General features: G+C 44.8%; 1 protein-coding gene across 1 annotated transcript; it reads left to right on the top strand.

Moving 5' to 3' along the window:
* The first annotated feature begins 307 nt into the window (after positions 1-307).
* Positions 308-24,662, top strand: LOC137369921 (carbonic anhydrase 13-like). Its single transcript, XM_068031661.1, has 7 exons — positions 308-488; positions 3,263-3,463; positions 6,696-6,814; positions 14,679-14,774; positions 18,958-19,020; positions 20,572-20,727; positions 24,068-24,662. Exons 1-7 carry the CDS (start codon positions 452-454, stop codon positions 24,176-24,178), a joined length of 783 nt encoding a protein of 260 aa, XP_067887762.1. The 5' UTR covers positions 308-451; the 3' UTR covers positions 24,179-24,662.

Raw genomic sequence — 24,662 nt, 5'->3', positions numbered from 1 at the left:
CCCCCCCTCACTGCCCGTGGCCGGGGGGCGGGGGCGGTGTACAGCCCCTCGGATATGTTAAGACATGGACCCCTTCCCTCCCAAGCCACTAACCCAGGCTGGTGCAGTGAGTGGGTGGCTGGGACCTACAGCTTTTGCGGGGAAAAAAACACCGCCAGCAAGCCGGAGAGAAGAAATATAAAGCAAACCAAAGGTGCACATTTCTCACCCTCATCCCCTCCCACTGCCCCCTCCCCCCAATTCCTCCCTGTGCCACCTCGTCCTCTTTTTTGCATTACTATTGGTGACATAAGGAACACCAAAACCGGCTGATCCAATGATGTGACACCGTGCAACCTATAAAAGCTGGTCCGGAGCCAATCCTCCCGACAAGATATCGGCTTCAGTCATTAGAGCAGAACATCCAGGGGCTTGTGTGTGAGTGTTAGCCTGGGACTCGGGAGCTGCGGCCATGGCGGGATGTTCGTGGGGATACGGACCCAAAAACGGTGAGGATTTCCTGCAGTGTCGGGGCGCTGCCCCCCTCGCCCAGGACAGGATTGTTACCCCCTCTCCCCCCCCCCCCCCCACCTCGCCCAGGACAGGATTGTTACCCCCCCCCCCCCCACCTCGGACAGGACAGGATTGTTACCCCCTCCCCCCCCCCCCCCTCGCCCAGGACAGGATTGTTACCCCCTCCCCCCCCCCCCCCTCGCCCAGGACAGGATTGTTACCCCCTCCCCCCCCCCACCTCGCCCAGGACAGGATTGTTACCCCCCCCCCCCCACCTCGGACAGGACAGGATTGTTACCCCACCCCACCTCGCCCAGGACAGGATTGTTACCCCCCCCCCCCCCACCTCGGACAGGACAGGATTGTTACCCCCCCCCCACCTCGCCCAGGACAGGATTGTTACCCCCTCCCCCCCCCCCCCACCTCGCCCAGGACAGGATTGTTACCCCCCCCCCCCCCACCTCGGACAGGACAGGATTGTTACCCCCCCCCCCACCTCGGACAGGACAGGATTGTTACCCCCCCCCCCACCTCGGACAGGACAGGATTGTTACCCCCCCCACCTCGGACAGGACAGGATTGTTACCCCCCCCACCTCGGACAGGACAGGATTGTTACCCCCCCCACCTCGGACAGGACAGGATTGTTACCCCCCCCACCTCGCCCAGGACAGGATTGTTACCCCCACCCCCCCCTCGCCCAGGACAGGACAGGATTGTTACCCCCTCCCCCCCCCCCTCGCCCCAGGACAGGAATGTTACCCCCCCCCTCGCCCCAGGACAGGATTGTTACCCCCCCCCCCCTCGCCCCCTCTCCAGGACAGGATTGTTACCCCCCCCCCTCGCCCCCTCTCCAGGACAGGATTGTTACCCCCCCCCCCCCCTCGCCCCCTCTCCAGGACAGGATTGTTACCCCCCCCCCTCGCCCCCTCTCCAGGACAGGATTGTTACCCCCCCCCCCTCGCCCCCTCTCCAGGACAGGATTGTTACCCCCCCCCCCTCGCCCCCTCTCCAGGACAGGATTGTTACCCCCCCCCCTCGCCCCCTCTCCAGGACAGGATTGTTACCCCCCCCCCTCGCCCCCTCTCCAGGACAGGATTGTTACCCCCCCCCCTCGCCCCCTCTCCAGGACAGGATTGTTACCCCCACCCCCCTCGCCCCCTCTCCAGGACAGGATTGTTACCCCCCCCCCCCTCGCCCCCTCTCCAGGACAGGATTGTTACCCCCCCCCCTCGCCCCCTCTCCAGGACAGGATTGTTACCCCCCCCCCCCCCCTCGCCCCCTCTCCAGGACAGGATTGTTACCCCCCCCCCTCGCCCCCTCTTCAGGACAGGATTGTTTACCCCTCGCCCCCTCTTCAGGACAGGATTGTTTACCCCTCGCCCCCTCTCCAGGACAGGATTGTTTACCCCTCGCCCCCTCTCCAGGACAGGATTGTTACCCCCCCCCCTCGCCCCCTCTCCAGGACAGGATTGTTACCCCCCCCCCCCCTCTCCAGGACAGGATTGTTACCCCCCCCCCCCCCTCTCCAGGACAGGATTGTTACCCCCCCCCCCCCCCTCTCCAGGACAGGATTGTTACCCCCCCCCCTCGCCCCCTCTCCAGGACATAATTGTTACCCCCCCCCCCCCCACCTCTCCAGGACAGGATTGTTACCACCCCCCCCCCTCTCCAGGACAGGATTGTTACCCCCCCCCCCTCGCCCCCTCTCCAGGACAGGATTGTTACCCCCCCCCCCTCGCCCCCTCTCCAGGACAGGATTGTTACCCCCCCCCCCTCGCCCCCTCTCCAGGACAGGATTGTTACCCCCCCCCCCTCGCCCCCTCTCCAGGACAGGATTGTTTACCCCTCGCCCCCTCTCCAGGACAGGATTGTTTACCCCTCGCCCCCTCTCCAGGACAGGATTGTTTACCCCTCGCCCCCTCTCCAGGACAGGATTGTTACCCCTCGCCCCCTCTCCAGGACAGGATTGTTACCCCTCCCCCCCTCTCCAGGACAGGATTGTTACCCCCCCCCCTCGCCCCCTCTCCAGGACAGGATTGTTACCCCCCCCCCCCTCGCCCCCTCTCCAGGACAGGATTGTTACCCCCCCCCCCCCCTCTCCAGGACAGGATTGTTACCCCCCCCCCCTCTCGCCCCCTCTCCAGGACAGGATTGTTACCCCCCCCTCTCCAGGACAGGATTGTTACCCCCCCCTCTCCAGGACAGGATTGTTACCCCCCCCCCCCCCTCGCCCCCTCTCCAGGACAGGATTGTTACCACCCCCCCCCCCCCCCCCCTCTCCAGGACAGGACTAGGCTGGGCTGTGACTGGGGTCCCAGATACTGTCTGCGATCGTCCTGAACTGGCAGGTTTGACATTGCAAGGAGAGTGCAGCGTGTTGAAATGCGATCTCTTGCGGTGCGCTGGGCTTCTTAAAGTTTCCCCCCGCTTAGCTTTCTAAGAGTGGATTTCCAAAGCTGCTCAAACAAGAGCGAAAGTGACTTTTTGTAAAAAGGCAAGTTATTTCTGCAGGTTATCACAAATAAAAGTTTATTTGGTTTAAGATTAATCATTGATGGAATGGAAGAACTAATCCTTCAAGGCTGCCTGTCTTCATTCTCATGCAGTTTTACACTTTAGTGGATGCAAACTATTTTTGCAACCAGACAGTATCAGTTTTCCGTTTGCAGAAGCACAATCCTCTTCCCCTCCCCTCCTGCTCCTGCTCCAGCCTTTGAGGTGCAGTGACCTTGAAGATTTAGATTACCGGCTCTGAATTCTTGCTGCAGGTCCAGCCCAATGGCATGAACAATTCCCCATAGCGAAGGACGGTACCCGCCAGTCACCGATCGAGATCAAGAATGCGGAAACCAAGTACGATAAGGACCTGAAGCCACTGACACTCAACTACGATCCATCCGCCGCAAAATGCATCGCCAACACCGGCGCCTCGGTCGGTGTGGAATACGATGATAGCTCAGACCGAGCAGGTTAGTAAGAGAGGGGCTTGTGTTGTGCTTGGATGAGATTATTGTCTCTCCCGAGCCTGTTAGTGTGGAAATTGTGAATACATGATACGACAGATCGAGTAAAGTGCTGCAGTAGATTTGCAAAAGCTGAGTCTTTCGGACTCTGTTAACACTCTATCTAACCCGCTGCTGTATATTTCACAACAGAATTGCACTAGTGGGTCGTAGTTTCCAAATATACTCCCCATAAAAATTCCACCTTTCGATCAAAGTGCAGTCCTTACTTTTCTTGAAGTTAAGTGCTCGAGGTGCAGGGCTGAGGGGAAAGAGGGAGGCGATTAACATCGTTGCTGTTGCGTTTATTGAAACAGATTTGGACAGAACTTGTATTGCAACCCGGGTAGAACCGCAAAGGCGGTCTAAAAGTGTCAGGGTTGCAAAAAAAGTCGCATCGGGGAATTTGTGAGGATAATCAGGTTGCCAAAGGAGCTGCTATAATGAAGGGAACAGATCAGTTTGAAGGACTGGATTGTATTACAAGGCTGTGTAATCTGATTTGACTCATATGCAATTGAAGTCAATTGCAACCAATAGACATGAACCGTTTTAATTAGAGCAAAGCTTGGCTGCTTGACGAAATTGTAACATTACAGTAAGAATGGGTGAAGGGTCGTCGTACTCGACTTGCAGTAACCTAAATGTTAGGGGAGTCTGTATTGCCCTCTTATCTCCCAGCCCAAAAGGAAGGAATAACCTTTTCTGGTTCCATGCTTTGGTATAGCCAAGTATGGCTTTCACTGCAGGGGGTTTTGGGAAAACTGGAAGAAATCTGTAGCAACAGAAGGTGTGGGTCAATTGGGAGAGAGTGGGGTTAGTTTTGGATCCTACACTTTCAAACCAAAGTTATACTCCATGTTTTGCATCACTGCAACGTGGTTGTAGTTTTGCACTCTGACAAAATGTATGTCAGAACATGTTCTGCTTTTTGTGTAAAGTGATCATTCTTCACTTTAATCCCTTGCCTGGAGTATGCAGTAAGTATATATGTGAAGTTACAATACAAATGCCTACCTGTGCTGCCTTCTGACTTGAATGCAGTTGGGATCATCTTGTAAGAAACCATATCAATGTATGATATAATATGGTAGGGACACTATTGGAGAAAATTCTGAAGGAGAGAATCTATCACCACTTGGAGAGGCAACATTTGATTAGGAATAGGCACCATAGCTTTGTCAGAGGGAGGTCATGCCTAACAAATTTGAATTTTTTGAGCATGTAACCAGGTGTGTAGATGAGGGTAGTGCAGTTGATGTAGTTTACATGGATTTCAGCAAAGCCTTTGACAAGGTCCCACATGGGAGCCTTATCAAGAAAGCGAATGCATTTGGGATACAAGGTAACTTGTTAAGGTGGATTCAAAATTGGCTTAGCTGTAGGAGACAGAGTGATGACAGATTGCTGTTTTAGTGACTGGAAGCCAGTGTCCAGTGGCGTACCACAGGGATCTGTGCTGGGTCCCCTATTGTTTATCATTTATATAAATGACATAGATGACTATGTGGGGGGGTAGGATCTGTAAGTTCGCGGATGACACAAAGATTGGCCAAGTGGTTAACAGTGAGGTGGAATGTCTTAGGTTACAGGAAGATATAGACGGGATGGTCAAATGGGCAGAAAAGTGGCAGATGGAATTTAATGCTGAAAAGTGTGAGGTGATACACTTTGGAAGGAGTAATGTGACACGGAAGTATTCAATGAATGGCCTGACACTAGGAAGTTCTGAGGAACAAAGGGACTTTGGTGTGTTTGTCCATAGATCTCCGAAGGCAGAAGGGCAGGTTAATTGGGTGGTGAAAAAGGCATATGGGACACTGGCCTTTATCAATCGAGGCATAGATTACAAAAGCAGGGAGGTCATGTTGGAGCTGTACAGAACTTTGGTAAGGCCACAGCTAGAGTACTGTGTGCAATTCTGGTCGCTACATTATAGGAAGGATGTGATTGCATTGGAGGGGGTGCAGAGGCGATTCACCAGGATGTTGCCTGGGATGGAACATTTAAGCTATGAAGAGAGGTTGGATAGGCTTGGGTTGTTTTCGCTGGAGCAAAGAAGACTGAGGGGTGACCTGATCGAGGTGTACAAGATTGAGGGGCATGGATAGGGAGCAGCTGTTCCCCTTAGTTGAAGGGTCAGTTACGAGGGGTCACCAGTTTAAGGTGAGGGGCAGGAGGTTTAAGGGGGACTTGAGGAAGAACTTTTTTACCGAGAGGGTGGTGACGGTCTGGAATGCCCTGCCTGGGAGGGTGGTAGAGGCGGGTTGGCTCACATCCTTTAAAAAGTACCTGGATGAGCACTTGGCATGTCATAACATTCAAGGCTATGGGCCAAGTGCTGGCAAATGGGATTAGGTAAACAAGTCAGGTGTTTTAATGCATTGGTGCAGACTCGATGGGCTGAAGAGCCTCTTCACTATTATTCTGTGATGACACTGCGACTTGCTGTGGAGGAGCACACTACCTGATTTCCTCTGTTTTTAAACTCTCCTGGACCATTCTCCTGCTGCACTCACTCTGTCCTCTCCCAGTCTGTTCCCAGCTCAACCACCTGTGTTCTTCAGTCAGGGAGTGGGATAGAGGACATGGAGCAAGGGAAAAAGGTACCAGAAGATTGAATTTAGAGGGAAGTTGGAAACTGGGAACCAGTGAGAGGAGCAGGTGTTGAAAAATGGAGACTTATAATTTTCCAGAATTCCAGTTGAAATTTCTTTTTGCTGCTTTTTGAAGGGTTGGCTGATTATGTCACCTGCTGCACTTTGACCCTTTTCAGTGATTGGTTTCCCATTCTTTATCCTTTGCTGCTTTTGAGGTGTCATGGTGGATAATGACAAACTATTGATTTCCACTTCTGTACAACATGATGGGCCAGATTTTCTTTGTCTTTTTCTGCTGTCATTTTTGTTTGTTCATGTATAATGAGATTGGGCTAGAAATGACGTTGGTTTTATTTTATTGGCTGAGGAATAGAAGACAGCAGGGATCTACAATGACAATTTACCTACTATTGGTCTGAATTTTATCAGCCTCTCAATATGAATTGCTTATTGGTCTTCCTGTTATAGACTTAAACTATGGATTAATTTCCCTAATAAAATTTAACATGATAGCACATTAATTAGAGTTAGATTGTACTAAATGTCTTTGATACATGTTTTGTAATGTCAACATTAGTGCTTTTTCATTTGTATGACAGTGCTGACAGGTGGCCCCCTTTGTGGAAAATATAGGCTACATCAGTTCCACTTTCATTGGGGAGCCTGTGATAGTCGTGGCAGTGAACATGTAGTTGATGGAAAAACTTTTGCTGCAGAGGTAAGTGTGCAATAATGTTTGGACTTCTAAGGAATTTCAGGGTGAGGCAAATTTAGTGTTTTAAAAAAAAAGTCAGGTAATTTTGCTTCATCATTAGATTTTACTGTGGACTCCTACCCATGAACACAATTATTATAGCAAAAGGCAACCATGAAAAGATAAACCTTTTTCTAAAATGTAGATCTGCTCAGCTGAGATCAGTTTAAAAATAATCCTGGAGGATACTTGTATCATGAAATGTTCCAAGATTTTGCAGGTCACATTTTGAACTGTATTGGCTGATTTTTGATGTTAACTATGATAAATAACTATTATGACCAGGTGCAAAGGGTGTCTCAGGGGTCTGTTAATATCTTCACCTGGTCTTATTGTAACAGTGTTTAGTTTCAAACCATGTTTTGAGTTCCCCCTTTGTGAATCTTTGTTCACAGCTTTCCAAGTATAAGACTAAAAACAATCCACACAGGTTTTCTGAGGTTTAAAGAAGAAAGATGAAATTTTATTAAAACAAACTTAAACTCTAATACAGTTAACGCCTACAGATATACGATGCACCCACGCTAGCATGCACACGCGATACACATGGGAATAGGGACATAAAAGAGGAGAGGGAAAATATAGTAGAGAGGGGTTTGAGGCAATATGAGAAGAGTTTCTTGTTTACAGTGCTTCAAGCTCACTTGATTGTAGGTAGTCTTGCTGTTCGTCAGGGCCCAGTATTCTTCTTAAACCTTCATGTAGAAGACTTTTCTGTCTTTGAGATTCATGTGTTTTCACAAGATTCACTTTCGTGGGAGGCAGGACTGGAGAGGAGGTTCTGTTCCAACTGGGGGCACATGGCTTTGAGTTCAAATCCTCTGTTGGAAGTTCAAATTCAAAACCTCCAACAGTTAGTCAGTGATACAGCACTGAAACAGGCCTTTGGCCCACCGAGTCTGTGCTGACCATTAACCACCCATTTATACTAATCCTACATTAATCCCATATTCCCTACCACATCCCCACCTTCCCTCAATTCTCCTACCACCTGCCTACACTAGGGGGCAATTTACAATGGCCAATTGACCTATCAACGTGCAAGTCTTTGGTTGTGGGAGTAAAACTGGAGCACCCGGCGGAAACCCATGCGATCACAGGGTGACCTTACAAACTCCCCACAGGCAGTACCCAGAACTGAATCTGGGTCGCTGGAGCTGTGAGGCTGCGGTGCTAACCACTGCAACTGTGCTGCCCTTAGCACCATGTGACCAAAACTGGTCTGACCACTTCTGTGTTGGGGAAGCAACGACTGGGTCCCCATTGTTCCAATATTGTTTTTTATGCAAACGAGGAAATTTTTTTTTTACCCAGAGGATGGTTGGAATCAGGAACATATTGCCTGAAGGGGTGTTAAAGGCAGGAACCCTCACAACATTTAGCTATTTAGATGAGCACTTGAAACACCATAGATACAAGGCTATGGGCCAAGTGCTTTCACTGGCAAGTTCCAAGAAACCAGGAAAACCTGTGGACCCACAGTGAAACTGGAACAAGCATGCAAATATTATTGTAATTGGCTGACTAACTTGAGAATGGTTGCTCACACACAGCAGGTAAAATTGAAGTTAATAGGATTAGAATAGATAGGTGTTCGATGGCTGGCACAGACAAAATGGGCCGAAGGGCCTGTTTCTGTGCTGTGTAACTCTGACTATGACTCTGTGAAATGTCTTTCCAGTCAGGGGCTTGCAATTTTAAGCTTTAATGTTCATGTGACAAAATCGTGTGTGCCTCAGTCTTGGCAGGTGGGTGGGGGGGGTGGTGGTTTGCCTGTCACTGTTATTCTGCTGGAAATGCTCAGCGGGTCAGGCAGCATTGTGGAGGGAGAAACCTGTTAGTGGGCTGAATTTCAAAGTGCAGGAGCAGGTTGGGGGTTAAAACCAGGGAAATTGACAGCAGGTTGAGAAACCGGCTCAAACATAAAATTCCCTTTTCCCTGCTGTGTGTGAGCAACCATTCTCTAGTTAGTAAGCCAGTTACAATAATATTTGCATGGTTGTTGCAGTTTAACTGTGGGTCCACAGGTTTTCCAGGCCTCTTGGAACTCACCAGTGAAAGCAAGGCGAGAACAGTGGCAATTGAGGGGGTTGAAGGCGTGATGGAATTATGCCAATAAATACTGACACCTTGCAGCTTTGTGTGAAAGGCTTTGTTCACAGTACTTGTGCTGGGAGGTTGCTTTACAAATTTGAAATTTGTGTATTTGATCTATACTTTGGAGCTCTGATCTATCAAATCAGCATGGGTGTCACATATGCTGTTACTTTGGATGTCATGAGGACCAAAATGGCCAGCAGCAACAGACCTGCAGTTCCATAGATTAGATTAGAGATACAGCACTGAAACAGGCCCTTCGGCCCACCGAGTCTGTGCCGAACATCAACCACCCATTTATACTAATCCTACACTAATCCCATATTCCTACCAAACATCCCCACCTGTCCCTATATTTCCCGACCACCTACCTATACTAGTGACAATTTATAATGGCCAATTTACCTATCAAAAGAGGATCAGTAGAGAACTCAAGTTGCAGGAGACCACATCTGACACAAGCTCTACAAGCAGAGGATAAGCTTCCTGGATATGTGTGAACACCAATGCATCAGGTGGTAGCATACATTTGCAGCCTGCTGGAACAAGACCTGCTGCCAAGCAGGCAAGCTCAGTCACCATTACCCTCAACTTTGCCTCTGGGTCTTTCCAGGGCTCTGCCAGACATTTGCAGGATCTTGCAGTCAGGGGCCCACAAGTGAATAAGACAAGCGACTTATTTACCAGAGCAGGCAATTATGTTAACTGCCTGAGACAATACCAGTCAGAATGAGTGGGCATTCAGGTTTGTGGCTCTGACTGGTTTCCCATAGGTGCAAGGTGTCATCGACCTCAAATTTGAAGCACTTCCAGATCACCCAGGAGTATTGGTCAACTGCAAGGGCTTTCACTCCAGTGTGGAGCTAGTGCACAACCAAAGATAAAGGTATGCGCTAGATTCCTGGGCAGCTACCATGATGCTTTCATCCGGCAGCATTCCACCTTCGCTGATCTGAATTACAAGGTATCTAGATATGCACCTCAAGTGCCGTAACCTGCAGGGCTACAGACCAAATGCGGGAAGATGGGATTAAGCTGGGTGGCTCGTTTTATCAGCTGGTGCAGACACGATGGGCCAAGTGGCCACTTTCTGTGCTGTAAACTTTCTATCTCTCCACCTTGCAGACTTACCAGCTGGCTGCTTGCAGGCAAGTGATCACACACTTAATGTGGCTGACACCTGTGAGGAACCCAACCAAGGCCCAGGAGCAATTCAATAAAAGCCGAATGATGACCATATGTGTCATTGAGTAAGCCATCTGCATACTGAAATGTGCTGGACAGATCTGGAACCGCCCTTCATCGGCACCAACCAGGATATCTATAATCGTGGTGTGCTGCATTCAGCAGTAAGTTTTGGACTTGCAGGAGGAACAAGGCGCAGAGCTGCTTCGAACGTTGGAGGAGGACGTGCACTGTGATGTGACCAGTGTAACCAGCAGCAGCACTCATGAATGCCCTCAATCACAAGGCTCACTTAGGTTCCACCCGTACACTCTCCTGCAAAAGCCACTCGTGTCCCCTAACAGTTGTCCTGCAAAAGACCAAGCATTCCTTTCTCCACCCCTGTTGCTCAGTATCAATTCATGTCTTGACACTCCAAGTGAAAAGGCCACCTGCTAGTCAGCAACCAAACTGCAAGTTTGGAGAGAGATTAAGTTTGTTTTATTTAACTTTGTAACACACCTTTGTGCAATTACAAAACTTTACCTTTCCTCCTCCCAGCACTTATATGTGGTGTAACCCCTGTTCCTGCCTTGATGTGACATCAGCAGAAGTAGAGGCAGGCTGTTCAGATCCCTGTTCTGACAGCTGAATTGCTCTTTGCTGACATCCTCTAGGTTTTGGTGCCTGTGAGGGACCTGGAAAAGATTTCCCCACCTGCACCTGCGCGGGAGCAGACTCTGCCACCGGGACCCAAGGTGGCATGCAAGATTGTCCGGGTGGGGGTGGGGGAAGAATGTCAACAGGTGAGAAGTGGGAGTGCTTTGAACCAAGACCCACTTCTATGTCCCCTTTCACTATATTCCCTCATGGCCTAGCTGCACTTCCCTGCTAGCAATGAGCGGGAGAGCACTTTGCTGGAAATGAAAAGGGTGATGAATGACCAAGACTAGGGAATCATTCCACCTATCTAAAGTGGCATCCATTCCTGCCCTGCGTAGATCATTATACCACTTTCAGCACTGAATCCAGGATCACCATACTCCTGCTCATGTCCTTATGGGCAAAATCCAGCCATGCTTTCTTTGGCTGGAATTTTACATTGGATGGGAGGCCCCGCCCACTGGCCAAAAAGTCTGGGGGGTGGGGGGATTGGCGAGTCTGCCTCCACTGGGCCTGGGGAGCCACTCCAGGATTTTTAGCTCCCCAGGCCCTTAATTGGACTTGAGCAGGACTTCCTCTGAGGTAGGAAGTCCTGCCTCCAAGAGCTGCTAGCCAATCAACGGGCTGGAAGCTCTGTCCCAGCAGTACCACTGGGAGTGGTGGCCACTGCTGGGACTGCACCCAGCCAACAGCAAGATCATCAGCCACAGAAGAGAGTTCCCGGTGAGGCCCCAAAAATTGGCTGGGCCCAGGCAAGTGGGGGGTAGGAGTTGGCTGGTGTGTCTTTACTGCAGGTTGGGGCTTTGGGGGGGCCCTCCATGAGGCACAGGGTGCCCAATCAGGAGGGGCCCTTCCCCCAAGCCTACAAGGAAGGCTGCCAGGTTTTATCTGGCTGCCTTCTGTCTGGCTTAAGGCAGTTGCTGGTCAAAAACAAAATACCAGCGGCAGCTGGAGGAGGCCCTTAAGTGGCAGTTTATTGGCTATCTATGGGCCTTAATTGGCCTTGGGGAAGGGGGGCTGTTTCTCACTGCCACAATCCCAGTAGAATTGCAGCAGGGGCGGGAAGGCATCGGGAATGGCACCCCCACCCACACTACCACGAGCCCACTCCTGTGGATGAGGTGGGGGCACAAAATTCTGGCCTTTGTTTCACACGCAGGCTTCTTCCTGTCACTAGGGAAATGTATCTTCCCTATGGGCAGTTACAGCCCCCAGCATCAGATCCAAGGAGGCATCACTAAAATGAGGTGCAACCTTTGAACGTTGGGACTCCATTTTACCAATTTCTTATGTTGGGCTCCAAACTCCATCAAATTGCAAGTTTGGAGTGTCTCAAAACTGGAGATGAAATTGTCTCATGTGGAACATATCACGCCTGCTCATGCTAATTGGCTGGGAAACCCAGTAATACAGTAGCTAGGTTAAAAAGCTACTGACAGATGTGCTGCACTTACCTTTGTTTTCTGCAAGCTACCAGACTCCCTGCCACCCAATCTCAGCATGTCAAACTTAAAATCCAGCTCAACGTTTCAGAATACTCAACAGGTCTGGCAGCATCTGTGGAAAGAAAAACCGTGTTAACGTTTCAAATCAATGACTTTTCGTCCAAATTGTAAAAAGTTAGAAATGTCAGGTTTTGAGCAAATGCTGAGGTAGGGAAAGTGGGTGGGGAGAAAAAAAGGAAGTTCTGATGGTGTGGAAGGCAGGGGAGGTTAAATGACAAAAGGGCTGATGGTGCAAGGCAAAAGGCGATGGTAACAAAGAAAAAAAAAGTAGTCTTGGAGGTGTAAATGGGAATAGTAGAATTAACAGCTACTGTCTTGGAGGGTGAAATGGGAGCAGAGGTTATAATCTGAAGTTGTTAAACTCTGGTGATCCTAGTCTGAGTGTGCCTTACAGTTTGTGTGCATTTACATTGTGAATTGAGAGTAAATCACTCCTGAGTTTGTTGCAGTTATATTGGGGATCTCCTGTTCAAGTCTGAGTCTCAGTTGCTGTGAGTTTTACTTCAAGTTTCCAGAGTGTTAATTGTTAAGTAAATGCACCCTCAGTGTAGACACATTTCCTGTAATATATCTAGTACCCAGAATACCAAAATCTAGAAGTAGTTCCTCCTTGCACAAACCCGAGGCAGGTCGAAAGTGCAAAATGCTGCAGGTGGAAATCTGAAATAAAGACAGAAAATGCTGGAAGCACTCCGATCAGGCTTTCTCTGGAGGAAGAAAAACCAAGAGGTAATGTTTCAGGTTCATAATCTATTCATGTTACGGCCAGATGAGGAGCGGGATCTCAGGCTCCCCTCTCGCCCTTCCTCTTATTTGATCACAACAGGGTTTATTCCCTTTTTAAACAGTGGTTATGCTTACCGCCTCAGTGTTTTACCTTTTTTTCCTTTTAATATGATTGCAAAAGAATCAATCTGATAAGTTTTGAGTCTAAACAAGAGATAGGTTTATTATACTTAACACCCTAACCTAATTTAAAAATACACTACACATTCTCACAAAAGAATCTCACACACATGGATTACAGGAGGAAAAATAGATTTGGTTGGATTAAAGTCCAGAATAAATGGAACTTAAATACAGTCTGCGAATCCAGTAGTCCTCGGCAGATGCTGCACTCTTAAAGTGCATGTTGGTTAGCCTGCTTTGCTCAGGGTTTCTTGAAGGCAACTGTAGCAGTCTGTAGGCTTGGAGGGTCCCCCAGTCGACGCTGGTTTTCGCTTCATCTTTTTTAGAAAGAGATGGGGAGCAGCAGCGTTCTCAGCTACTGTCAACTTGGTTACTGCTTGTCTGTTACAAAACTTGTTTCTTCAGAGATGAACAGGTGGTCACATGGTTCTTCTCAATCCCCTTTTGTTTCAAATGAGGTTTTTTGGAATCTTCTAATGCCCCAGGGTGTCCATTCCTTGGAAGGGGGTTGGCTCTTTCTAAGTCAGTGGGTGGGGATGGGTGTGCTAATGAAGCAATTCTAGGCAATTCAGTTAGTTCGAGCTAGCCATTGTCCTGGCTGGGCATCTTGTTAGACTTTTTGTCTCCAGTCCAATCTCCTGTATTTCAGATGTAAATAGCAGTGGCCATCTTGGTTGTTAGCTTTGTAAGTTATTCGTAGAGCTTTCTTCCATTAAAAGTCTAAGGTAAGTTTCCAACTGATGAAAGTAATATTTCCCATTTGGCATATAGGGTTTTTCCTGACAATCAGAACTGAAAGATGTTAAAAGTAAACTGTTTCTTAAGCAACTTCGAGGAAAAGGGTGGGTGGGGATGGGAAGGATAATGTAAGGCAGAATGAGCTGAGAAGTATAGTAAATTTAGTAAAAGGAAGGCCTTTCTCCCAGGAACCTGGTGGAAGAAAGATGGGTAGATTTTCCATGAGTCCCTTGCCCTCTGCTATCTTGCAATAACCAATTACACCTCCTCTGGACCCACTTTTGTTTCTGTACTTGCTTCGTCGCATTCATTTCACCTTGCACTGTTATCATTTGTCATTTAATCACTCTAGCTCTCCACCATATCACAGACCTTTTTGGTTCCTTTCCTGCCTGCGCCACTCTATTTGTTTAAAAGTTATTCATCTTTCACTTATGATAGTCATAAACTTGAAATGTTAATTCTGTAAAATGCACTAAATTTTATAAGCCACCAAAATGGAAATAAAGCTTTCATCAACTAAAGCTAGAAAGACCAAACTTTCTTCTCCACCCACCCCTCCCTCCAGCCAAATCTGAGATTAATTTAGTTGCCTAGTAACAGCCCAGTCCTGACTGAAATATCAGCAGACTTGCTTGAGTTTGTCCAAGCATATTCTAGTTGTGATCTATGTGTCATGACCCAGAATTCCACTTATTGTTTTGATGTGTTTAAGATACAAAAATGCTTTAACTGAGCCGATTGTGTTCTAGCTTCACCTGGTGCATTGGAATGCAGAAAAGTATGGTGACTTTAATGAGGCTTCTAAAGCACCTGATGGTTTGGCTGTCATCGGTGTCTTCTTACAGGTATGAATGTTTGTTTAATAAGACGGCTTTATATTATGTAAAATAATACTCACCTTTTTCTTAGTTTTCCTTTTTTTTGTTGTAAAGAAATCCATTAACAAGTACTGCACACCACATGTACTGCATTGACCACAGAGGGTAAAATTGGATATGAGTGGACTCGCAAGATGATTGCCTGATATGTGCTCCACCTGCTATTATGTTCCATTGACTTCAGTGGAGCTGAATTTCAAGGGTGTCTTACTTTAATGGTGGGAAAAGGAATTCCACCTGTTTTGTGCCCTTGCCCATGTCCAATTTTCACCTCCACTATCTCAGTGTCACCCTAGCTAGGTGATTATCAACTGCCAATATAGAAATCACCAAATTCACCAATAGTTACTGCAAGTCCTGTTGGTATAGTTACTTAGTGAACTTAGTCATCAGTTCATTTCCATGTACTGGCAGATACTAACAGAGACTAGGGATACAGAAACTAGGCAGCCTTTTGCAAAGACCGCAAGCAAAATAAACATAGCTTCCACAAAATTTAGTATTGTCAGATGCATTGATTTTGTTTCTGTAATGCTGCCACCAACAACTGGGAAAACTCTGCCTTATTTTTTCACTTGTAGCCTTCGAGTCATAATGGATGTGTTTGTTATGAAATCATAAGGTTCTAATAGTTTTTGTAATGTACTTGGGATTTTTTTGTACTTTCAGGAAGATTGAGAACAACTAGTTATATAGGGCTGAATTTTCTTGAGCTCCTGACATCAAGATCCATGGCGGGGGTGGGTGGTGCCAGAAGATCGCAGCGGCCCACCACTGAGCCTGACTTCGGGATTACCAGGCTCAATCTTCCCAGCGGCAGCAAGGCTCTTTGGTGGCACCTTCCGCCGCTTGGCAATGGGACCTGACTTTAAATATTTAAATAAACCTCATGAATATATTTACCTACAATTTTCCAGGATCTTCCATTTGGGAGGCACTCCTGTGCCTTCACCTTTCTGTCCAGATGGGGAGGGGGATCTTAGGATTTTTAGTGTAGTTGGAGGGTGGGGGGTGGTGGAGTGGAGAAAACTCATCAACTCTACATTTCTAGTGTGGGGGGGGAAGGGGCAGGGGTGACCTCTGCACTTTGTGCAGGGGAGAAAGGGGTCAAATGTTCAATCTAAGTATTTTGGGGGGAGGGGGAATGGGGCAGCCATTTATTTTCACTGTATTGGGGGAACAGGTCAGAAATTTAGTATAGTGGGGGGTGAGGTATGTGCTTCAACTGTGCAGGTCTGGCAGCTCTTTTAAAAATGGCACCTGTGCAGAGGCAGCTGACTATTCACGGCGTTGCTGAGGCCACCCCGCCATATGATGAGGGGGGGTGGTGGGGTGCGGCCTGTCCTGCGTATTTAAATGAACCACCACATGCTACATCATGGCAGCACGTGGCCTGTGCGGCGGGAGAATAAGATTCAGTCTATAGTGTTTTTTGTAGCAGAACATCCCAAGGTACTTCACAAACTGGACAATTGGCAAAAAAAGACTATTTATATAGCACCCCCTCTCTTCACAGAATAAATTATATTGTGCAATTACTGATACGTGGATAAACACAACAGCAGTTTTATACAGGGCAAGGTTCCAGTTACAACAATGAGATGACTAATCATTTAATCTATTTGGTAGCGTTGGTTGGAATCATAGAACAATATAGCACGGGCTGTCATGCCTGTACTAGCTCTTTGGTAGGACTGTCCACTTAGTCCCACTCCTCTGGTCTTTCCTTGTAACCCCCTCTTTTTTTTTTTTTTCCCCATTCAAGTATTTATCCAATTCTCATCTATTAAATCTACTTTTACCACCTGCTCAGGCAGTGCATTCCAAATTGTAATTCGCTCTAATTTTTAAAAAAAACCTCTTCGACTTAGTGGCTGGCAAAGAACATCTTTTGTTTACTGACACTTCTGTCACTGGAAATGGCTTTACCTTATTTAATCTAACAAAACTGTTCATGATTTTTGAACCCCTCCTCTTCTTGACCTCTGTACTATGGAAAACACCCCTAAATTCTCCAGTCTCTCCACATAACTGATAGTAAATCTCTTCTACACCCTCTCTAAGGCCTTGATGTCCTTCCTAAAGTTTGGTGCCTAGAATTGAACAAAATACTCCCAGCTGAAGCTGAAAGATTTGGCAGTAGGTTTTGTGCTATGGGAACTTGTAGTCCATCTGAACTATTGGACCAGGTGGAGGGCCTTGATGTGTAATAACTTACCTGAAATATGTTACTGGCCTGGAGTATCCAAGTCCTGGACTTCAGCCCATAACATTTCTGCGGAGTGGTAAAGTTGCTACCAACTGATAGGTACACATCAGTCTATATTTGCGTTTCTGCAGTCTGTTTTATATCTTGCTTAAAATTTAGCTTGCGTGTCACATGAGCTTCAGGACCTTGAGCAGAGCTGTAAACTTAATTGAAAAATTCATCCACCCTCTGACTATTGTAATCAACATACTGCCTTAGATAGTGGACAGAATTAAAATTCACTGATAAAACTAATTTGAGAATGAGAAGAATGCTGCAATAAAATTTGCAGTTCAAATGTTTTTATCTGATGAAATGGCACAAATAATTTCCATATTTTGGGATTTGGCTACTAGATTATATTTCAGTAGTCTGCATAAAAATATTTAAATACTTGCATAATGTATTAGACAATAACTTCATGAACCATCAGTTGCATATATGCCTTCAGTTCAGCAATTAGATGATATTTGTAAGTTTATATAACAGTCACATTACATTTATCTAAATGCTTCTAACTGTAAAATGAATATTTGATACAATCTATTAATGTGGGCATTAATGACCTGAGAAGTCACTTTGACTGTGACATGGGTGACAATGGAGCTTCTAACAAAGGAAGATTATTGGTCTCCAACAATCACTATCATCTTAGCCCCAAGATACTGATGCAGGAATTCCTCAAGACTGCATCTAGTTTGAACTACCTTTAGCTGTCTTAATTGATCTTCCTTCCACCATAGTCAGAAGTGAGGCTGTTCACTGACTAGTGTTCAGTTCAATAATGAAATATTCCATTCCTCCTGACGATATTCAGGCCTATGTTGATAAGTGGCAATTAATATGCACCACACAAGTGCCAGACAATGACCATCTAAAACAAGATAAAGCCTAAACATTCAATGGCCTTCCCCTTCACCAAATTCCCCACCAACATCCTTGAGGGGACCAATGACCAGAAACAACTGAACCAATCCCGCAAAAGCTCTGACTATTGGAGAAAGCCAGAGGCTAGGTATTCTGCAGGGATCTGCTCACCTTTTCTCTCCTGAATGCTCCTCCATGTACAAGGCACAAGTCAGCAGTGTGATAGGATACTCTTCACTTCCCTATATGTCGTGGCAACTGCATTCCAGAAATTTGACTGACTGCATCCAGTACAAATTAGTCTGCTTGATTGGCATTCCATCCATTAGCCTAATCTTGTACTCCCTCCATCGTGTGCACCATGACAAAGACTACAACACTTTCTCAAGTGCATGTAGGGATGGGCACTAACTGTCAGCCTTGTTGGTGGCACCCAGATCCTGCAACTGAATTTTTTTTAAAATCCTGTGAGGCAAGGGTCCAAAGCGGTCAATCAGATTTCCATGATTTTTAAAAAAAAAAATTTAACTCTTCTGATTTGGAGATGGTAATGGGATCCATGGAAAGCACAAGTGTGCAAAATTACTTGTATTTCCAGTGTCCTGTATATAATTGTGCAACTCATTCTTGCTTGTGAATAATTTGTCAACTTCAAGTGTCCTCTTTTTACACAACATAATAGTTCCTTTCATCTTTGTTTTGTCTTTACTTAATTTTTTTCATCCAATTAGTGAGCATTCCTCTGCATTGTCATGTGAGCAACCTTTAGTTGAACTCCTAATACCAGGCATTACTTAGCAATTGTTCATGGTTGCTACATGCAGAATTTTGAATAAAATCCTCAGGACATTAAGGAAGTGGAACATAGTATCATTCATAGTAAAATACAATTACAATTTTGATGAATAGTAAAACATGAATCTAATTTGTGGGCTTTAGATTCCTTGGTAGTTCAACTTCCTTTTAGTCTGTTGAAGTGATGTGAATAACTGCAGGAGACATGTGAACTCAATTGGTACTTTTGGTGACTTTCAGGTATGTGATGAAAATCCAGCCCTGCAGAAGATTATCAGTGCTCTAGAGTGCGTTAAAGCAAAGGTATAGTGAGTCCTATTCTATACAACCAGTGTATATAGATGTAAACACAAATTTGGTACCGATTTTTAAAATTGCAACCTTATAGTTTCCTTAAATGAAAATGTCCAAGAGAAGATTTGCATGATGTCTCTTGTTTCTGAGGCCAATGTAAACAGCTGGTTAAGAATTGAATTCATCCTTTATGACACTAATAATAAATGTATTAACTTCTGGCAAATTATCTGCGTGCTGTTATGAACAGGTTAACCTCTTGTTAAAATAGGGGGACAAACAAACCTCAAATATTTACTTGTAATATCTCAATATGATTTCAACATATACATGTAGAATGGTATATGCTGTGTGTTTAGCATATACTAATGCTTGCTTCTAAGGGATTTAAACTCCACTAGAATATTAAAGCAGAAGGATAAGTGGTGGTCCTTTTTCTGTAAATCCATATTGTCTGATTTTTACAATTTATTTTACAAAACCTGTCTGTTTTGTGATCAAATCAGCATGTGCACTACTCTGCAGCTGTTTCTGCATCCATGTTAATATGGCCGAAGTACAAAATAACAATTCTTAAGACCTAGTCATTTTTATAACTAGTTTTGTTGCATATGGGGAATGAAGACTTAGCCTGCTTTACACACTACCCAATTTCTTCTCTCATAATGGACTGGGGATAAAGCAGGCTGTCAATTTGCAATAGCCCATTTTGCTACCACGCGAGAACAAATCCTTCTCTTCCCCTCTTTCCCCACACACACACCTACCTGTCAGACTGCAGTCCTAAGGTAAAAGGGACTTTGGGGTTTTTAATTGGACTTGGGCATACAGATAATTCAGTCCCTATTTTAAAGTCATTCATTCTGTCTGTTTAGAAATTCTTATGTCCACATATATAATAGAAATTGCCTCCGTAAACTTGTCATGCCTTAATGACGCCCTCCTGCCAGTGGTAACATTACAGCACCAACACTGGTTGACAGTTCAAACAATGTGACAAACTGAGACAAATAACTTGCATTATAAATATGAACATTGAAAATTGTAGTTGGCAACTGTTGATAGGAAGTACAGCAAACATGAGATTTTGCGTAAAGACAATGTCACTAATACAAAAGCAAATACTGAGGATGCTGGAAATACTAAGCAGGTCAGGCACCTTCTGTGGAGAGAACGGTCAACATATCAGGTCAATGAGTATTTCCAGCATTTTCTTTTTTATTGTGCTGAAATTAGTCTTCGGTGATGGCACAGAACAGTTGAAAGCAAATCAGCAACCTCTTTACACTTCACCTGATTTTCAGGCAGGGTGTGAAATGGCTGCCAATTCATTATTGACTGTTTTGATATTGGGAATGAAACTGGACTATGTGCCACAGTGATTGGTTTTCATACATCACTTAAATATATGTATCTGACCTTGTGCAGTGGCTTGTTATCCATAAACATCGTGTCACTGATACCTGATGCAGACTACTTCATTTTTACTTCTCAAAACTGATTTTTTGACTCTAAAATGTAACTCATTACTGAAGCTCTAATCACAGTTCTTTGTCTTAGGATTCTAACGCTGACTTTAAAGACTTTAGCCCTTGCTCTATCCTGCCTCCTTGTCTCAATTATTGGACCTACCTAGGATCCCTGACCACTCCTCCTCTGCTTGAGAGTGTCATCTGGATTCTGCTTAAAGAGCCTATCCCTATTGGCTCAGAACAGGTAAATAATTAAGCATGGCTTGTCCAAAAATTTCAAACTTTTCCTAAATGTGATTTTCATTAAATGTACTTGGTCATTGAAAAAAACTAATGTTCAGCAATACCTCCAGTCAATAAATGCTTCTAAAATCAAAATCTGAATAGAATGCTTCTGAATATTTAAGTGTTTGTCAATTTTAATTGAAATAACATTCTAGAGACATTTTATTGTGCTGGATGTGTTGCATAAATACAAGTTATTTTTGAAAAACCAAAAGTATGGTTGCTAAATTTGACACAAAGAAATGTAGTAAGGTAAGTTGTGAAGTGGACATAACGAGGCTACAAAGGGACGTAGATAGGGTAAGTGAGTGGGAAAAGATTTGGCAGGAAGAATAGTGTAGGGAAAATGTGAAATTGTTCATTTTGGCAGGAAGAATAAAAAAACATATTTACTGAATCGTGAGTATGCAGAGGGATCTGGGTGTCCTAGTGCATGAATTGCAAAAGGTTAGTATGCAGGTTCAGCAAGTAATTAGGAAAGCTAATAGAATGTTATCATTTATTGTGAGGGGAATTGAATACAAAAGTAGGGAGGTTATGCTTCAGTTATGCAGGGTGTTGGTGAGACCACATCTGGAGTACTGTATGCAGGATTGTTTTCCTTATTTAAGGAAGGATGTAAATGTGTTGGAAGCAGTTCAGAGAAGACTTGCTAGAATAATACCTGGCATGGGTGGGTTGTCTTAGGAAAGGTTGGACAGGCTTGGCTTGGATCCACTAGACTTTAAAAGAGTAAGAGGCGACTTTATTGAAACATAAGATCCAGAGGGGTCTTGACAAGGTGGATGTGGAAAGGATGTTTCCTGTTGTGGGAGGATCTAGAACTAGGGGTCACTGTTGAAAAATAAGGGGTCTCCCATTTCAGACAGATGAGAAATTGAGGGTCGTGAGTCTTTGGAGCTCTCCCTCAAAAGGCAGTGGAAGCCGAGTCTTTGAATATTTTTATGGCAGAGGTAGATAGATTCTTGATAAGCAAGGAGTGAAAGGTTATTGGGGGTAGGCGGGAATGTGGAGTTGAAATTGCAATGAGATCAGCCATGATCTTAGTGAATGGTGGAGCTGGCTTGAGCGGCTGAGTGGCCTACTCCTGCTCTTAATTCGTATGCATCAAAGTAATAGAAAATTGCTTTATTGGGTAGGTTGTATGCGCTATAGCAGCGTAGTCTCTGATTATCAGACCACATCTACATACTACATCCTTCAAGCTAAATTACTAATTCAGTTTTGTTGTAAGATATAAAATTATTCAAAAGCAAAGCATTATGCCAGCAGATGAGAATCCATACTTATACTAGTACATTAAACGTTATTGAGCCCAAAATAGCAACAGCTGTTTTTGTTTTGTGCTCACAGCTCCATCTTGCCACAGTGATTCCAGTGAACTGAACTAGCATTATGTCTGTTACAAGGTCTCTGAGCCTAGAGCTGTCAATTTAAAAAAAAGTATGAAAGATACATTAGAGCATCTTGACTGACACCAGTTTGATTGGATAATAGTTCATACCTTCTGTACACAGTGCGTCTTTTAAGACAATACTTCTATTTGACTTTCTTTGGTCAATGATGACTGGAGTCCCGAACAAGACAACATACATGCGTACTCAGCCAATGAAAGCCACTTGAAATTGTTCTAAGACTTGAGAATGGCAGCAAATCAAATTTTGTACAATCTTTTCATAAGCTGAAATAGAATGTTTCCTAAATCCATCACACTGGGGTTTTGAACAGCTGTGAATTTTGCTTTCATGGGCTGTGGTTGATTTGTGGGTGCAGGGAATAATTCAGCTAGAGCTTCACAGGTGGATGGGGAGACTTACAGGATTTCAGATCTGAATTGAGGGGCATGAAGCAATTGTGCTGGTGGTAAAAGGGTGTTGCCTTATGAAGCACAATGCTGTCTGTCCTGGAGAGGCAACTTAGGAGTCTGAAGGATAGTTGTGGGAAACTTCTACCCACTCTATATGGCCTTCAACCACCTCTGACATTGTTTGCCACATTCCGCAATATACTGTACATGCTTATATTTTTTAAAATAAAAGTATTTAAATTTTCTCATCTTAATGCTCAAAACCAAGCGTTTACATTTTTTTTAGAGCTCCAAGTTTGGAGTTGGGTGACAAGTGCAGAGGGCACAGAGAAATCAAAGGTCGAACATGAAGGAGCTATAAGCCTAGGCTGGATGACATTGATATAGATGTATACATAGAGTAGTTTGGTGCACATGGGGAGTCAGGATCGATCACCCCACTTCAGGTAAAGTGGGGGTCAGAGTGGACCAGGGTATACAGATATAATTTAGTCTCCATTTTAAATTAATTCATTTTGTCCTAGTTAAATTTTTTTAATAGAAATTCCTAAGTAAATGTACACTGTAGCCAGTTGAGATGCTGCTGTCTGCTGGGGAGGACTTTATGCACGCCTTGAAATAAATTCTCTGCCCACTAGTGCACCCTAATCAAATTTCCGATTCAGAGGTTCAAAATTAGAGACTTCAAATACAATAGAATTTATCTAAATGCATAGCTTAAACTCCCCAGTATGTATTTATCACTTGGGGGTATAGACTCATGAATTTTGGTACGTTTGCTATCTTTGTAACAAGAATTTTATTTTTAAAAAAAAAATACAGCTAGTCCGGTTTCTAATTAATCATTTATTAAGAGTTACAAATATATCTGTTGGCCCCTCAGTTGAGCAATATTAGTTGTGGTTGCCAAAGACAGTTAATTTGTGATTTTTGGAGAGGAAGTGAAACAAAACACACAGGACACGCACATAGTTATCTGTGATTGGGAGGCTTCCTGTTTAAAGTGAGATGCTGATCATGGAGGTTGATTAAATGAGCAATGGTGCCACTTCCAGTGACAGGAAAACAATACATCTGGATGGATCTTGTCTGGAATCCCTGAACTTGTCTGGGTAAAGATGAAAGAGCCCGAAAACCCACTCAAGTAAAACATGTTCACCCTGCAGGGCGTATTTCAGCACTCAAGTGTGATCATCCAGGATGTAGATAACTACATGCACTGTAACATCAGTGATCAATATTTGCAGAGTTCTCCCTTGTCAATGCAAAAACCTTAAATGATCGTAGTATCAAATAAAATTATTCAGTGCATTTAGTTGCAGCACAAAATAAATTACATTTGGTTAGCAGCCCTGGTGTTGCCAAATGACTGCAACAAAATTTGCCTTCTGTTTCTCCATGTATCAATTTAGTAAAGAATAGCAAGGGAATGGTGTAGAGTGGAGACAGATAGATGTTTTGCATTTACTATTCCCGCACTTGTATTTTCCAGATGGCAAAGTTCCGTACTTTGCAGTTCACAGGACCAGATGATCCCATGCAGGACAACTTCCGACCTCCCCAGCCTCTGAAATGCAGGGAGGTCCGAAGAAACTTTGAGTAAGGATTTGAGTACGCTTATCAGCTTGCCTTCCTGAACTGTCCCTGTCTAACCTGGGCAGCAGCAAATAATACCCCCAACCAACCCACCAACACTCCAAACATGCAGGCAACACATTTAAGCACAAGTTAATAAAATTGGGTCACGCAGATGGGCCTAAGCAGCCACTGGATTGTTATCGTGTTCCCGGATCCTCATGAGTGTTGCCAATTAACAAAATCTGAAGCAATCATTTGAAGATAAGACATGAAGGCAGTCTGTAATTTAGTGAAGGACTAATCTGTAGCACTGAATATATTGTTCAAGTTTAATGAAATTGTATTTTTTTTAGTGATGTTAACTGTAAAGCAGTTCTCAGTTTAAAAAAAATTATATTGAATATTAAAGCAATAATTCTGCAATTTACTCATTCATAGAATTATCCTAAAACCAATGCAGTAAGAGTTGTGAGCCATAAGATTTAGTAATAAACGTTTTGCTGACTTAC

This window comes from Heterodontus francisci, chromosome 5, assembly GCF_036365525.1.
Source record: "Heterodontus francisci isolate sHetFra1 chromosome 5, sHetFra1.hap1, whole genome shotgun sequence".
In the NCBI taxonomy this organism is placed as follows: domain Eukaryota; kingdom Metazoa; phylum Chordata; class Chondrichthyes; order Heterodontiformes; family Heterodontidae; genus Heterodontus; species Heterodontus francisci.
Note: the sequence above shows the minus strand (reverse complement) of the source record. Positions and strands in the feature narration are given on the sequence as shown.

Bases quoted from the DNA above. Each gene is read 5' to 3' on its own strand.
- LOC137369921 (XM_068031661.1), top strand. From the start codon at position 452: ATGGCGGGATGTTCGTGGGGATACGGACCCAAAAACG. The intron at 489-3,262 runs GTGAGGATTTCC...TTCTTGCTGCAG, and splicing joins GGGATACGGACCCAAAAACG to GTCCAGCCCAATGGCATGAA. The intron at 14,775-18,957 runs GTATGAATGTTT...GGTGACTTTCAG, and splicing joins TCATCGGTGTCTTCTTACAG to GTATGTGATGAAAATCCAGC.